We start from the raw sequence: 17,101 nt of genomic DNA, 5'->3' as shown, positions 1-17,101 counted from the left end.
GAGTCGCAGCAGGAGCCAAATGAGCAGCAAAATTCTACAGGAAGGCAGTATTTGTTTTGATTTAAAAGAAGCCGCACATTCAAGTCAGGATCCTGATGTGATACAGCCATATGCTGTTTGACCGCTTTGAGCCATTAGTGCAATGCTTTGGATCAGACCACATCTACAACAGCAAAAAAAGGCCTGGGATACCTGCAGCACTGGTGGGCAACTGACCTGTGCAATTCATAAAGCACGTTTCCGAGCATAATTCAAAGTGTTGGTGCTGACCTTTAAAGCCCTAAACGGCCTCGGCCCACTATACCTGAAGGAGCGTCTCCATCGCCATTGTTCTGCCCAGACACTGAGGTCCAGCTCCGAGGGCCTTCTGGCAGTTCCCTCGCTGCGAGAAGTGAAGCTACAGGGAACCAGGCAGAGGGCCTTCTCGGTGGTGGCACCCGCCCTGCGGAACGCCCTCCCATCAGATGTCAAGGAAATAAACAACTACAGTGGTACCTTGGTTTAAGAACAGCTTAATGAACAACTTGGATTAAGAAGTAGGTGTTTAGGTTTGTGAACTTTGCCTTGGAAGCAGAACATGTTCCGCTTCCTGTTGAGTGTGTTCCAATTGGAAATTGAGTCCCCCGCTGCTATGGGAAAGCATGCCTTGGTTTAAGAACGATTTGGTTTAAGAACTGACTTCCGGAATAGATTAAGTTCATAAACCAAGGTACCACAGTGGTACCTCTGGAAACGAATGGGATCCATTCTGGAGCCCCGTTTGCATCCAGAAGAGAACGCAACCTGCGTCTGTTCATGCACGGGTCGTGATTTGCCACTTCCGCACATGCGCATGATGTCATTTTGACCGTATGCGCAAGCGGCGAAACCTGGAAGTAACACGCTCCGTTACTTCCGGGTCACCGCAGTGCGCAACCCGAAAATACTTATCCCAAAGCTACTTCAACCCAAGGTATGACTGTATCTGACTTTTCGTAGACATCTGAAGGCAGCCCTGTTAAAGGAAGTTTTTCATGTCTGATGTTTTACCATGTTTTCAATATTCTGTTGGGAGCCGCCCAAAGTAGCTGGGGAAACCCAGCCAGATGGGCAGGGTATTATTATTATTATTATTATTATTATTATTATTATTATTAAGCGCAGTAGGCCAGCTCCATCCTGATACACAATGACCTGTGGGACCCAAGCAACAAACTTGGAACAATGGCTCATGCAGTCATACCAGCTGCTGATTAGGGGTCTTTTGGAAGCACCTCAGTGCTGGGCCATTTCTTTTTACGGGGACCCACCAGGCCTGCTATTCTCAAAGTGTGGACTGGCCTCTCAGAAGTGCCAGGCCGTGGCATGAACTCTTTCCTGACACTTTGGACGTTTATTTGTCTGGGACTTTTAGGGGTTGTGAGGAGGAAAGAGCTTGCCTTGTGGTCATGACAGCTGTGTGGGTTAGGTCTACCTCTTGATTATGACATTGAAATTCTACTCAGTATTGATCCAGAGTAGATTCCAATGTATAGTTAGCTTAGTAACAACTTAAACACATTGCAGGGTTCCTAAAAAAATAGACCAGAGGCAATTGTGTTTCATGCAGCAGAGCTTTACAGTGGTACCTCGGTTTACAAACACTTTGTGTGTTTTTTCCGAGTGAATTTTTATTGTTTTCCTTACATATTCTTTTCCAACAAATTGTAATAGCACCATACATTCCCTTTGACTCTGCCGAGTCGCGACCCCCCTCCCTCCTCACAACTGGTATATTTATCCTCTTTCCATCACGCACATCATTCTCATATTAGTACTATTATACATTGGAGGTGTTATGTCAATCCTGCTGGTGTCTTGACCTCTTTACAATTCTTCTTTAAATATTCAATAAATTTACTCCAGTTATTTTGGTATCTTTGATCTCCCTGGTCCCGGATCCTCCCTGACAGTTTGGCAAGTTCTGCATATTCTGTCAACTTCGCCTGCCACTCCTGAATAGTTGGTATATCTTGTACTTTCCATCTTTGGGCCAGAAGGGTCCTCGCGGCAGCTGTAGCATACATGAACAAATTTTGATCTTCTATTTTAATTTCTGTTCCTATTAAGCCTAATAGACACGCTTCCGGTCTTTTGGGGAAAGTATATCTAAATATTTTTTTGAGTTCATTGTAAATTGATTCCCAAAATTTTTTTACCTTATCGCAGGTCCACCACATATGGAAATAGTCGCCATCTGCCTTTTTACATTTCCAACATTTTCTATCTTTTTTCCTATACATTTTAGCTAATTTTACTGGCGTCAAATGCCATCTATACGTCATTTTTAGCAAGTTTTCCTTTAAAGCCATGCATCCTGTAAATCTCGAACCCTCCTTCCATAATCTTTTCCACGCATCCAATTCAATGTTTACAAACACTTTGGGTTACAGACTCCGCTAACCCGGAAGTAGTACCTCAGGTTAAGAACTTTACCTCCAGATGAGAACAGAAATGGCACCGTGGCGGCGGGAGGCCCCATTAGCTAAAGTGGTACCTCAGGTTAAGAACGGTTTCAGATTAAGAACAGACCTCCGGAACGAATTAAGTTCGTAACCAAAGGTACCACTGTACTGCTACTGAAGGCAAATGAGCAGAATAGTCACAATACACTCAGGATTGGCACTGTCCATAAGAAATCCAGTTGCAGCAGACTTAACTTAAACTTACAGCAACTTAACACAACATACGGAACACCACACCAGAAAGAAAGAGTGAAACCTAGGCTCCTTCTGGTCTCACTGTTATAGTCAGCATAACCTTGAGAGAAAGAGATAACAGAACCAGTTTAAACCGGCTGTACGCAGCTTCTCTGAAGAAATAACCCAAATATCAGGAATCTTCACACAGAGAAGCTTCCAGAACCCTCTTGAATTAAGTAGAACAGGAAAGATCTCTACACATCAGATCAATACTTTCTGCACTAAGAAATGCAAACTGACAGATTGATGGTGCTGCAGGACCCAGGTTTCAGCAGGTGCTTTCAGTGCCCGCTTGAAAACACTGGGAAAGCCGTCAGTGGCAGCAAAATAGCCTATGCTTCGCTGAACACTTGAAGAAGACGAAAATGCCTTACCCATCGTTCATGGAGATTTGTGTGCTTCTCTAATGTTTGCCCAAAGGCATGGTTCCTGCAGCAATGTTCTTGCCTTCTTGGGACCTGACTGAAACACCACAGCGATGGCTAGCGCTAGGACTAGGCCTGTCATAGAAAGCCAAGACAGACCCTCCAAGTGTCCCTATTTTCCAGAGATGTACAGAAGCAATCCCAGTTTCTGATTTGAGCCTGGAATGTCCCACTTCTTCTTGGGATGTCCCTGAAACTGAATTTCCAGTGCCACTTTCCGAGCCACAAACGCCTGTTTTCGTTTTCCTTTTTTAAAGTGGATCCAAAAAGTTTTCACTGGATTTTGAATAATTGTGCAATTAATTGTTACCATTTTGAACTTTATCATGTTGTTATCTTCCTTCCTTAGTGGCTGGGGTCGCCCAGAGTTGCTGTTGCTGTTGCTGTTGCTGTTGCTGTTGCTGTTGCTGTTGTTAGAGCCCCTTAACCCACTTTAATTGTGCAAAAACCTAAAGATCTGGTATGTGTTGGAATCCCTCTCACCAAATACTGAGAGTTTAGAGGCATCCTTGAGAAAACTTGCCGCCGTTCCTGATCATCTCACTGATTATCCCCCAATTATAATCTCCTATGGAACCTTGGTGTTTCCAGGAACGGAGTTTGAAAACGACTATTTCATTAGCTTCTGAACAGATGGCTTGTGCTCAGTACAATTAAGGGATTATCAAATGATCTCTCAAACCCATGAAATGTTCATTTGTTCATTGAGAGCGGCTAATCTTTGTCTCTGCATCATCTTTGCTTCACAGATCCCCAGCGTGTAACTGAGGAGGGCAGTCAGGCACAAGAGAAAAGGTCATCGAGACTGAAACAAGCATGGGCAGCCAAAACGACAACAAACACTGCTTGCGTTGAGTGGGCTGGATGACCGATGCCAGCAGGAAAGGAGAGCCAGACACATCGCCCGCCCTAGATGAGTCAGACCCTGATCTAGACTATGAAGAAGATGAGGAGGACGAAGGGAGGGAGGGTGAGAGGGGAGAATCGGACACCTGCAGCATCCTTTCTGATGACTCTGTGTACCCCATCTATGAATCTGCTCCGTCTGCCAATGGTGATGGCACGGCGCTCACGTTCTACCAGATCTGTCTCAAGAACGATGCAAAGCTATTGCAGGAGAAAATTGACAGAGGGGTGACCAGGGAGGAAGTCATGGAGCTGGACATCAACGGACGGGTAACTGGACTTCTCACAGCAGCACCTAAAAGCTAGCAATAAAATGGCCTAGGGGTGAATAGAAGGTCATGACTCTTAGCCATTCCTTAGAACAGAGCCATAGCCCAATCATGGCCGTTCTCTAGTCCAAGAAACCATCCCTAGCATCGCTGTCCTTAACAGGAAGCTATGGTAAACCATCTCAGCCATGCAGTGAATTCGACGTGCCTTGTGGGGTGGCGACTGCACAGCAAAGTGGTCATTGTACCGCTCCACTGTGTGTTGGTGGCTAGCTCCATCAATTTTGACTGACTACGTGTTTGGCTGGGTGGCACCAAGTGGGGTGTGCAAAACAAAAAGCAGTCAAAGGCATGAATGAATTAGAGTTACCTGAGGAAGGCCATTTGTCCACACTACAACCGATCTGGTAATGTCAGGGAGCCAATAATAATAATAATAATTTTTATTTATATCCCGCCCTCCCCAGCCGAAGCCGGGCTCAGGGCGGCTAACAACAGTAAAACAGTACAAAAGTACAGCATAAACAACATTCTAAAATCATTCAAAATAAAATTCATTATAAAAACAGGCAGAGCAGGTCATTCACAGGTGTATGAGAGAGAGAGAGAGACGCTTGGCAAAGTTGCAGTTAGTTTCTTTATTAAGGAAGGCAAAACAAAGAACACAGAGAGATATATCTAAAGGGAAAGCCAGTTGTTCGAACCGGCTTGTAGCGCCTCCTTCACTCCTGTGCCCTCTGTTGTCAGGCCCCTTCCTTTGTGATCTTCTGCTACAGCGAGCTCCAAGGGACACCCTCTGTGTCTGCCTGGCTCGCTTCTTGGCAACACACAACAATCGTTCTAGGCATGGGTTGGGGGCTGGAAAGCGAAGCTATCAGAGTAGCTCTGAGGGAGAACTGCACGGTCTACATCTCCTGTGTCCTTGCTGTCCGTCGGCACCTGTATCCAAACTGGAAACCTCCTCGGCCTGTTCTGTCTCTTCGCTGTCCCTCAAGAGCCCTGATTCTAACAGTTCCCAGCGCATCCCCTCCTCTGAGGTGTGGCCAGTGTCCCACCACCAGTCCCCAGGCTCGAAATCCTCTTCCTCTGTGCCTTTCCGGGGGGGGGGGGGTGGCTTAGTTATGCAGATTCCACATGTAAGTTCTAGAATCCCATGCTTATGCACGGCTTCTCCCCAGCGCTTTATCCTGGGATTGAAATTAGGACCGAGTTAGACCATCAGTTCATCTAGGTCAGGGGTCTGCAACCCGCGGCTCTGGAGCCGCATGTGGCTCTTTTACACCTTTGCCGCGGCTCCGGGGCGGATACTAGCGAGGGGAGGAGGCGCATTGTGCGCCCCGACACTCCCCACTGTGGCGGGTGCTGTACTGGCTGTGATGTCACATGGGGGCGGTGCGTGCGTTAGTCACGCACCGTCCCGACGTCACCTTCCCACCCACTGTCAGATCGGAGGGCAGCGGCGCGCATGCTTTAAATGTCGCAATGGTTTTGCGGCTCCCAGGTTTTTTTTCCCTTCGGAAACGGGTCCAAGTGGCTCTTTTTGTCTTAAAGGTTGCAGACCCCTGATCTAGGTCATTACTGTCCACACTGACTGGCAGTGGCCCTTTTAAGGTTTCAAACCAAGAGTCTTTCCCAGATCTGCGTATACAGACATGCCAGGGATTGCTCCTGGGAACTGTTCCATGCAAATCGTGCTTACTGAGCCACAGCCCCTCCGCTGCATTGGCAGCATTGATGCCCTGCTATCGATCACGCAAACAAAGGACTTTGTTCCTGAGTGGTTTATAAATATCGCAAAAGAATGAAAAAAAATATGAAATGTGATATCATGGCATTCTAGCTATCCACATGTGTTCAAGTTGTACTTTCTTTCCATGCACGGTAAATAGAGGAACAGTATCAGCCGCATTAGGGACGCGGGTGGCGCTGTGGGTTAAACCACAGAGCCTAGGGCTTGCCGATCAGAAGGTCAGTGGTTCGAATCCCCGCAACAGGGTGAGCTCCCATTGCTCGGTCCCTGCTCCTGCCAACTTAGCAGTTCCAAAGCACGTCAAAGTGCAAGTAGATAAATAGGTACCACTCCGGCGGGAAGGTAAATGGTGTTTCCGTGCGCTGCTCTGGTTCACCAGAAGCGGCTTAGTTATGATGGCCACATGACCCAGAAGCTGTACACCGGCTCCCTCGAGATGAGCGCAGCAACCCCAGAGTCGGCCACGACTGGACCTAATGGTCAGAGGGCCCTTTACCCTTTACCTTTTATCAGCCGCATTTTGTATTTGCAGTGTTACCTCAGTTTTCGAATGTCTCCACTGACAAACGTTTCGGTTTTCGAACGCCGTAAACCCGGAAGTAAATGCTTCCGTTTTCAAACACGCCTCGGAAGTCAAACGGTTTCCACTGAGTGTATATGTTATTTTTTCTCAATTTTCTCTATTAAATCTGCAGGCCGCCCTTTGTGCCTCAGTTTTCAAACATTTCGGAACTCCAACGGTCTTCCGGAACGGATTATGTTTGAAAACCGAGGTGCCACTGTATTTCATAACAATTTATATACTGCTTGATTGTAATAAAACCCCAGAGCAGTTTACAAAAGGAATGGACAATTAAATTAACAATTAAAAACAAGTATTTGAAGCATTAGAAAAAAGTAATTTAGGGGGTTTTTTAAAATAAAATAAAAAATCACAACCACAACATTTGTGCTATGTCCTGACAGATAGGTAGCAGTGGCAGGAATGCTATAGGAGTGGCTGTTATTGCTGAGGTGCTGGAACCAACCAGTAACTGGAGCTCAGGCTTTGTGTAGCTGCTGGGAGAGCATCGGAGTCACCCCTGGGGCAGGAACTGCCATCTTGTTGGGGCCAAAGGACTGTGTTTCTGGAACGGGCAAGACAGGCAGGAAGGATGTACCAGAGGTAGCATCTCTTGCTCAAGTGGCTGATCCTTAACACCTGTTCCCTTTTCCTCCACAGAACGGCCTATTGGTGTCATGTTTCAAAGGCTTCGTAGACATTGTCACCATTCTCAGCAAATGTCCCTACATAGATATCAATCATCAGGATAATGATGGAAACACAGCACTCATGATAGCAGCTCAGGCAGGTAGGAAGTGTCCTGCTTTTATACAGTTGAGCCGGGACGGCAGACAGAGACAAGGAAGGTTGGGTATCTGGCCAGGATTGCTCTACTTCCAATAATGACTTCAGGGGCTACTAACCCTGATGACAGGCTGCCTTCTTCCTCTTCTTCTGGGTACTGGTTGCTGGAAACTGCAGGGTGGGAAAGCACTCTTGCACAAAGATCCTGCTCTTGGGCTTCCATAGGCATCATTTTGGCCACATTAGGAACAGGATGCTAGACTAGATGGGCTGCTGGCCTGATCTAGCAAGGTCTTCTTATATGCTTAATTATGAGTGAGCAGATGATAGATAGATAGATAGATAGATAGATAGATAGATAGATAGATAGATAGATGACAGACAGACAGATAGATAGATAGATAGATAGATAGATAGATAGATAGATGATAGAGATAGATGATAGATAGATAGATATAGATAGATAGATAGATAGATAGATAGATAGATAGATAGATGATAGATAGATAGATAGATAGATAGATAGATAGATAGATAGATAGATGAGAGATAGATGATAGATAGATGATAGATAGATAGATGATAGATAGATAGATAGATAGATAGATAGATAGATAGATAGATAGATGTTAGATAGATAGATAGATAGATAGATAGATAGATGACAGACAGACAGACAGACAGATAGATAGATAGATAGATAGATAGATAGATGATAGAGATAGATGATAGATAGATAGATAGATAGATAGATAGATAGATAGATAGATAGATAGATGATAGATGATAGATAGATAGATAGATAGATAGATAGATAGATAGAAATATAGATAGATGATAGATAGATAGATAGATGAGAGATAGATGATAGATAGATGATAGATAGATAGATGATAGATAGATGATAGATAGATAGATAGATAGATAGATAGATAGATAGATAGATAGATAGATGTTAGATAGATAGGTGCTAGATAGATAGATAGATAGATAGATAGATAGATAGATAGATAGATGCTAGATAGATAGATGATTAGATAGATAGATAGATAGATAGATAGATAGATAGATAGATAGATAGAGATATCTTGTGATTTTTCGAATTAGCATTCTGGCAATGAGAAGTAAAAGGGGTTTACTGAAAGGTGACGATGAGCTCAGGTTGCAGATGGCCATTCCTCTGTGAAAATTGGAGCCAAATTGTATCATCTCAATAAAGATCAAATTTGATGAATATTCTGAAGGCAAGATGTGCACATTTGAATTCAGGACTCTATTGGCATTCCAGATTTGCAGAGGAGTAACCGTTTCACACTTCCTTCCCTTCCTAATTTATTTGTCTGTTTAGTGCCCTGTGATTTGTTTGTGAAGACTGTAGCCCAGACTACATGTAACGCAAAGCCAAACTATGGCTAAGTGCGAACAGGCAAGGGTGCAGTTGCCCAGAGCAAGAAAGGTTGCCCGTTCTTTCTTCCCCCAGTCCTGCTGCTGACATGCTACCTGGAGCTAAGCTATAGTTTGGCTCTATGGAAATCTAGGCTAATGGTTTGTCTCGCTCCCAATAAACCACAAGCTGTTACTGCAGTTTGTTCTTGGCTTATTGGCCATGGTTTGTTTGGAAGAGGCAGACCATGCTCTCAGGTTTGGACGTAATGCTAAGCTAAGCCATGTCTTAACTCTGCAAAGCAACCACTCTTGGTCTTGCACCCTCATCCTGCCATGGTTTGGCTGAGTATTATGTGTGAACAATGCCTGTGATTGATAGATGGCTAAACCACAAAAAACAGACCCAATTAAAAAACAACTCAAGACGGTTAAATTCACCAAAAGTGAATGGGGGGGGATATGAAACAATGGAGGAGATAGATATAATATAATAATAATAGTCAAGCATCATAGAGTTAGAAGGAACCCTGAGGATGGTCGACTCTAACCTGCTGCAATGCAGGAATATTCAGCAATCCCTTATGGGGATAGAACTTGTAACCCTGGCGTTATCAGCACGAAACTCTAATTAACTGAGCTATCCAGCTGATATGTATTTAAACCAGAAGAGTGTGTTTCAAAGTGTATCCATTGTGTTCAATCCGAATGCATTTGTCTTTCTCCAGGATTGAACTCTGCAAGAAAGAAGCAGAATATGGAAGTGCTTTTTGCAGAAGCAGTTAGCCGTGCATAGCACTGATTGGCTGGTGCCTGTGACTTTACCATGAAATATCCTCTAGTGTTCTTCTCCCAAACACACCTTTTAAAATAATGTTTCCTTTTCCCTTATTTTATTTTAATGGAAAGCACTTTTTAAAATGGGGCGGGGGGGGGGATAAACCATCTTTCTGCAGTATGGAGAGAAGGCCAAGACTGACAGCTGAACCAGTGTTTGATTGGCTGGTATTTACATCTACCATTCAAATTCTGAAGCTCAGTGGAGCTTTACTGGCAATCATTGTAGGGCTTTGAGGATCTGGGTAATGTGATCCCCCGCAATGCGCTAGATAACAGTCAGGCGTTGGCATTCTGCACCGGCTGCAGCTTCTATAACATCTTTAAGTGCAGCCCCACCCCCATTGTAGTAATCTATTTTGGAAGTTATTAACACTGGTTAACTGAGGCCAAGCTGTCCTAGTCCAGGAATGGCCACAGCTGATGGATGGATCAGTCACACCTGGGCCTGGGCATTACTCGCCACCGAAGACACTTGAGCCCCTGGCAATGATTTAGAATCAAGGAGCAACCCCCAAGCCATGAACCTAGTCTTTCAGAGGGCTTCACAGGGACACAATAGTGATTTGGGCTTGTGTCAGGCTGGTAGACATCAGCCACGCACAGAGCTGTCTTACCCATAGGTACTAGGGGTGCGGGGCACCCGGATGCCAGGCTCTCAGGGGCGCCAGGCCGAGAGTCTGGGCCCCAAGAGTTGAGTCCAGGGAAGAGCCCACCCATCAGAGCGCCACGGTGGGCTCTTCTGCTGCGGGTGGCTCTGCGCCGTGAGTTCAGGGGTGACCGAGCCAGCGAGACACTGAGGTGGCTGGCCGGCTCTGCCATCCTGTGCACCTGGGACTGGGCAACTGGGGTGTGTGCGCTGGGCAGATCTTTGCCCCCTGGCGCCACATATGCTTAAGACAGTCCTGGCCACTCAATTCCCAGAGGAAAGGAAAGTCTACATGGACAGGAAAATAATTCATTGTGTGTTAACTCTTGTGGTCTTTAGTACATGCTAAACTTCTGGGAAACATTTCTATGCCTAACACCGTTTCTCTCTCTTTCTCTCTCTCTCTCTCCACATGAAGGACACATCACTATTCTCAACTATCTTCTGAACTACTATCCAACACTGGAGCTGGAGGTGCGAGACTTGCGGGGTCTGACTGCACTCATGAAGGCTGCAGTACAGGGGAGGAACGACTGTGTTGCAGCTTTGCTCATGGCAGGTATGTCACTCCTCATTAGCCATTTTAGGAGGAAAGGATTTTTAAATCCTTTTTTTAACACCTGCTGCTCATCCTTCAAGGGTTCAACGGTGGCTGCTGCATCTAGCTGCCATTGCAATTTCCTACAATGCCCCAATAATGATGCTGTGTCAGTAGCATTGTGGGAAATTAAGGTGGCAGCTAGACCCAGCCGCTTGGTGCTGCTTAGAGAGCCAAGCACCAGCAGTCTGGCCCTCCAAGTGTCCCAATTTTCCAGGAGCACTCCTGGATTTACAGAAGCCACCCCAGTTTGATTTGATCCCGGAATGTCCCGCTTTTCCTTAGGACCTCCCTGTTTTCATCAGAGAAATGCTGGAGGGTATGGAGTTATCTGGCCCCCGAGCCAAGGAGATAAGTAACTGTACAACCTTTAGACGATATCTGAAGGCAGTCCTGTATAGGGGAGTTTTTTTAATGTTTAATGTTTTTATATATGTTGGAAGCCACCCAGAGTGGCTGGGGCAACCCAGTCAGATGGGCAGGTATAAATGTTGTTGTTGTTGTTGTTGTTGAGTAGGACGTCCCTATTTTCATCAGAGAAATGCTGGAGAGTATAAGCAAAACATCAGCAATGGGCCCTGCCAGCTGTCTGAGAATGCCCCGAGTGTGAGGAGGGACAGATGGCTCAGACACCCTGGCATTCCTTACCTATGGAAACAAATCCAAGGGAAGGATGTTTTCCCCTTACTATTCAGCCTCCAAAGCAAATACAGTTCTCCTGTTTGATCTACATTCGTACCTTGGTTTTCAAACGTCTTGAGACGTGAACATTTTGGCTCCCAAACACAGCAAATCCGGATGTAAGTGTTCTGGTTTGCGAACTTTTTTTGGAAGCCGGACATCCGGCGTGGCTTCAATGGAGTGCAAGAAGCTCCTGCAGCCAATCGGAAGTCGTGCCTTGGTTTTCGAACGTTTTCGGAAGTCAGATGGACTTCCGGAATGGATTCCATTCGAGAACCAATGTACGACTATATTTGAAAAAGGCTGAATTGTTCAAAAACACAAAGCAGAGGTTTCATTCAAGACTGAGTTCCCAAAGTGTCTCTCGATAGCTAGTGACTCTTCACTCACCTCTTGTCAACACTGAATATCTCACATTAGGCATAACTTCTGATAAGCCCCCTTAGTATTTGCAATCCTAGTACTGTACTCCAGTATTTCCACTCCTGTGCCAGTGATGGAAACCAGAAGCTCTGTCTGCTCACGTTCTTGATCTAACTCTGTAGATGCCTTTTCACTTTGTACCTACTGCCATCTGCAGGCACTTACAAAGGACAACATGTGACTGGTTCATGAGTGCCCCAGTGCCGTCTAACGGCAACCTGTGGGCCAAATTAAACACACTTGCAGGTTTTGTGCCTTTTTTTCTATTTAGTCCAAATAGGAAAGAGGTGTGTGTGTGTGTGTGTGTGTGTGTGTGTGTGTGTGTGTGCGCGCGCGCGCGTGTGCTGATTCAGGATTAAGACTACAAGCTAGGGGTTTCTGACCACTTCCTTACTCACCATGAATCAGATGAAAGTCAACCCCTCCCCCCAAAATAGCAGCTCTCACCCCACAGAAGGACTCTTCCCATTGGTTCCAGCACAGGAGAAATGGGAGATCTTTTCCTGCCCAAAGGACTTGTGCAATTAAGGCATGCAAAAGTTATGTGGCCAGTACCATGTGTAATGAGCCCCATGGAGGTGTCATGGCAGGAATGGTCAAATAGTCAAATGCGCTCTATGTGGGGCTACCTTTGAAGGTGACCCAGAAACTACAACTAATCCAGAAAGCGGCAGCTAGACTGGTGACTGGGAGCGGCCGCCGAGACCATATAACACCGGTCTTGAAAGACCTACACTGGCTCCCAGTACGTTTCCGAGCACAATTCAAAGTGTTGATGCTGACCTTTAAAGCCCTTAAACGGCTTCGGTCCAGTATACCTGAAGGAGCGTCTCCACCTCCATTGTTTTGCCCGGACACTGAGGTCCAGCGCCGAAGGCCTTCTGGCGGTTCCCTCGCTGCAAGAAGCCAAGTTACAGGGAACCAGGCAGAGGGCCTTCTCGGTAGTGGCACCTGCCCTGTGGAACACCCTCCCACCAGATGTCAAAGAGAAAAATAACTACCAAACTTTTAGGAGACATCTGAAGGCAGCCCTGTTTAGGGAAGCCTTTAATGCTTAATATGTTATTGTATTTTAGTGTTTTGTTGGAAGCCGCCCAGAGTGGCTGGGGAAACCCAGCCAGATGGGCGGGGTATAAATAAATTATTATTATTATTATTATTATTATTATTATTATTATTATTATTATCAGGAGGAGGAGGAGCTCAGGTGTCAAGGTGCTGTCAATGAGCCAGGGCAGGCACACACACGGAAGGCACGGAAGGCAATTAGCTTTTTATTAGCAGAAAAAAACAGCAATACAGCAATGTCCCTGGTTTGTCTTAACTCAACGAAGGCGTTGCTGAAACTAAGCCCTAGGTATGCTCTTACCGTCTAGCTGCTCATTCTGGATCCCTCCCTGGCAGACGAAGGCTGCTTCAAGGGGATGTCCTCCTCCTCAGGGCCAGTCTGACGCAGTGCTCAGCAACATGCAGAATCCTCCACAAGCAGGGAGTCACAAGGGGTGGGAAGTCAGCAGGACTGGGACTGTCTGCACACCCACTGGCTCTCAGCTTTTAATCCTGACCTGGAGGACCCTCCTTCTCCTGTTGCCCCTTGATCGCTCAAGTGCCCTGTTTTTATCAGCTTCCAGCTCATCCTTTCCACTAATTTCTCCTAAGTGTCCCACCACCAGGCTCCGGGCTCTAAGGTGTTATCCCTGGGGGGCTGTTGGGAGGCACTCTTGTTCATCTAGCCAGTCCAAGCTCTCTCTGGGGGGTACGGAGTCTCAGTACTGAACTGCCCCCATCTCCTGCCCCATTCATTCTGTACTATATACTGAAAGGGAATGGACCACGGCAGGCTCCCTAAAACCTTGCGATTTCTCCTAGGAGCCGACCTCGCAGCTGTGGACCCAGTGAAAGGAAAGACAGCGCGGGAATGGGCAGCCCTGACGGGGCGCTTTGAAACAATTGTCCGGATCCGAACCCTTCTGCAGCGCCCATGCGCCGAGCAGTTCTGCACCAAGTACTTGCCGCAGTGGCCCGCTCTGCCCGAGCTGGTGGCGCAAGCAATGGCCACAAAATCCAGAGCCAAGCGGCTGTCGGAGACGATATGCTCCACCTTCACCATAAATTTCCCGCACGACCCTGAGCCGGATGGTGTGATGGACCACATGGTGCGCATGACCACTTGCTTGGCCAGTCCGTTCGTGGGCACTGCTTGCCAAACCGTCTGCCCTGACAGCCCGCCGGAAGTGGGGAAGCAGAGACTCTCGGTGCCCGAGATCCTCAAGGAGTACACGCCGGATCCTGATGCCAAATCCATGGTTAGTGCGTCAGCCTGCAATGGCCAGCTCATGACACCCACCCGGGTTCTGGTGCCCTACCGGCCCCCCAGCACCATCGTCAAGCTGCTGTCGTTCCCCTTGCGCATGCGCCATAACAGCATCTATCCCGTCCCGAAAATTGAACTCACCAAGTCGCCTGCTCAGTCGCCACCCAAGGAGAACGTGCCACCGCGTTCTCAGGACAAGCACATGCTAGAGCTGCCAAAGTGGCGCTATAAGGAGCTGAAAGAAGCAAAAAAGAAGAAGGAGGAGGAGGAAGGGAAACCCAAGAAGAAAGGGAAGGGAAAGGGGAAAGGGAAAGGCAAAGGCAAAGGCAAAAAGTCATAACAGCTTGGAGGAGGGGAGCTGGACAGATTGGGAAAAGAAACTGCAGTCAGCTCGCATTCCAAGTGTAAATTTCCACTCGCAGACAGATCACTTCCGTCATAATTCATCAGTCTCAAAAGTAATTTTTAAAAGGGACGTCTTGCTTACCTTATTCCCTGATGACTGACCCTAAGGACTATTATGTAGTGTTTGAGTACAATGGAGGTTCCTTGCTTTAAGTCACTCACCCCTATCCAGAGCCCCCAAAACTTCTCGATCTCCCATTATGGAAATAAGCTTTTTCAGAGCATCAGAACTTAATCCCTGTTCTCCCTGTTTCCCAAAAGAGAATGTGATAATAACCAAGATTTATGGCTTACCTGTCATTAATCACCACATAATTATCTCTGTCGACGGAGTATGGACAGTAGACGACTAGTCCGCCATCTTCCTCTCCCCGGAAGTCTCTACTCCAGTGGTTTTAGATAACATTATTGCCCACTCATCATTCTTGACCAGCTCTTGCCAGACTAAGGGACTAACAAATGGGATGTGTGGAACAGGGCTGGGTGCTTCTTGAGGAAGGGAACGCAGAGTAGAGCAGTGGAAGTGGAAAGTGTTTAATCCCCATCCTGCCTGCCATTTCTCAGCTCCAAACTGCCGGATCCCATCAACCCCCCTTTCCCATTCTCCCATGTTTCAGATGTGTGTTTGCCCTTATGTGGGGTGGAAGGTGCTAGCCCCCCCCCCCCCATGCATGCACACAAACACACACTTCTCCACTCTAAAAAAATTCCTTCCAGTAGCACCTTAGAGACCAACTAAGTTTGTTATTGGTATGAGCTTTCGTGTGCATGCACACTTCTTCAGATACACTGAAGCAGAATTCTAAATTCCCTTCTCTCAAAGCAGCTCTGTTTAAAAAGGCATCACGGAACGGCCACATACATACACATCAGCTCTGGATTTAGGATGGTGTGGGGAGTTCCCCCACTCAGGGCACCAAGCCAAAGGGGTGCAAAATAACAACAACAACAACCTGTATTTATACAGGTACCTACTGAGATGTTCCATAAAAAAGCAACTGTACCAAAAAGAATTTTTGTGAAAGGAGGCAAAAGGAATTACAGTCATACCTCAGCTTGAATGTGCTTCAGGTTGAGCGCTTTCGGGTTGCGCTCCATGGCAACCCGGAAGTAACGGAGCACGTTATTTTCAGGTTTCGCCGCTCACGCATGCGCAGGCACTCAAAATGACGTCACGTGCATGTGCGGAAGCGGCAAAACGCGACACCCGCAGACGCGCCGTCGTGTCTTACGTTTCATTCAGGATGCGAACGGGGCTCCGGAACGGATCCTGTTCGCATCCCAAGGTACCACTGTATTAGAAGGGGGTGGGAATCATTGCTCAGGGCACCATATTACCAAAGTCCACCCCTTTTCACACTGATGGTTTGACATATAGTTCACCCCTAAGACTCCGATCTCGCCAAGCCCTTGTTGCTTCCAAGGAAACTCCACGCTAAGGTGAAGATGGAAGTTACATTGGTAGATAAGCAGGGCTGGGTTGGAAATGCCCTTTCCACCTTCAGTGCAAATTATATACTCATTCTCTTGCACCAGATCTCAAGCTCTGGGATGGTGGGCAGCAGAAGTGGACTGTGGCTAGCACTTGTGATGTCATCCAGATAGCACAATAGCACCTGTGATGTCACCTCCCATATCTCCAAAGCGGTCTTGTCCTCGTTTGTAACACCTGCCCTGAAAACTGTGCAGCTGAGAGGAAGATGAGCGCAGTCTATATAAGTACAGAATCCCCAGCGACTTCTCTTTACTTCCATCTTCACCCTTAGCAAGGCCCCAAGGTGCTCTTCTCAAAATATTCACAGTTCTCATACAGATGCAAAGAGACTCAGGTTTTGCCATAGCCCTGTCAACTATACCCTTGTCTCACAACCGTTTTGCATTTTGCTGACTTGGCAAAAAGTTCCTGACAAATCCCATCTGTACCGTAAGCCTTACAGTAAAGTTGGGGTTTGTCAAAATTTCTCCGCAATGCTTTTTTCCAAGCCTTATTGTTTTCAGGGAGAGGAAAGGGACACACACACACACACACACACACACACACAGAGAGAGAGAGAGAGAGAGAGAGAGAGAGAGAGACAGAGAGAGAGAGAGAGAGAGAGAGAGAGAGAGAGAGAGAGAGAGAGAGCGCCAGCCTGAGAGGGCAAGTTCATTATTTAACCCCGGAAATTTTGGATCCCCTTCAAACCGGTGTGTGAGAGAGAAAGAGACAGAGAGAAGGAATGACTGACTGAAGTATGTTTGTTTTTCATGTGTGTGTGTGTGCCCCAATACGCATGTGTTGGGGCACTATAGAGAGGGTGAGGTGGCCCCACCCACTGCCGCTTTAGCCACTCCCACTATGTCCACACCCACTTTTGGTTTGATTGCACCCACCACTACCACGTGGCCTCCAA

At 46.8% G+C, this 17,101-nt stretch overlaps 1 protein-coding gene across 1 annotated transcript; it reads left to right on the top strand.

The window, feature by feature from the left end:
- The first annotated feature begins 4,009 nt into the window (after positions 1-4,009).
- ANKRD33 (ankyrin repeat domain 33) lies at positions 4,010-16,193 on the top strand. The gene is made up of 4 exons (XM_028721000.2): positions 4,010-4,321; positions 7,293-7,422; positions 10,706-10,846; positions 13,859-16,193. Exons 1-4 carry the CDS (start codon positions 4,010-4,012, stop codon positions 14,641-14,643), a joined length of 1,368 nt encoding a protein of 455 aa, XP_028576833.2. The 3' UTR covers positions 14,644-16,193.
- The last annotated feature ends 908 nt before the right edge of the window (positions 16,194-17,101 follow it).

This window comes from Podarcis muralis, chromosome 2, assembly GCF_964188315.1.
Source record: "Podarcis muralis chromosome 2, rPodMur119.hap1.1, whole genome shotgun sequence".
Lineage (NCBI taxonomy): Eukaryota > Metazoa > Chordata > Lepidosauria > Squamata > Lacertidae > Podarcis > Podarcis muralis.
Note: the sequence above shows the minus strand (reverse complement) of the source record. Positions and strands in the feature narration are given on the sequence as shown.

Bases quoted from the DNA above. Each gene is read 5' to 3' on its own strand.
- ANKRD33 (XM_028721000.2), top strand. From the start codon at position 4,010: ATGACCGATGCCAGCAGGAAAGGAGAGCCAGACACATCGCCCGCCCTA. The intron at 4,322-7,292 runs GTAACTGGACTT...TTTCCTCCACAG, and splicing joins AGCTGGACATCAACGGACGG to AACGGCCTATTGGTGTCATG. The intron at 7,423-10,705 runs GTAGGAAGTGTC...CTCCACATGAAG, and splicing joins CATGATAGCAGCTCAGGCAG to GACACATCACTATTCTCAAC.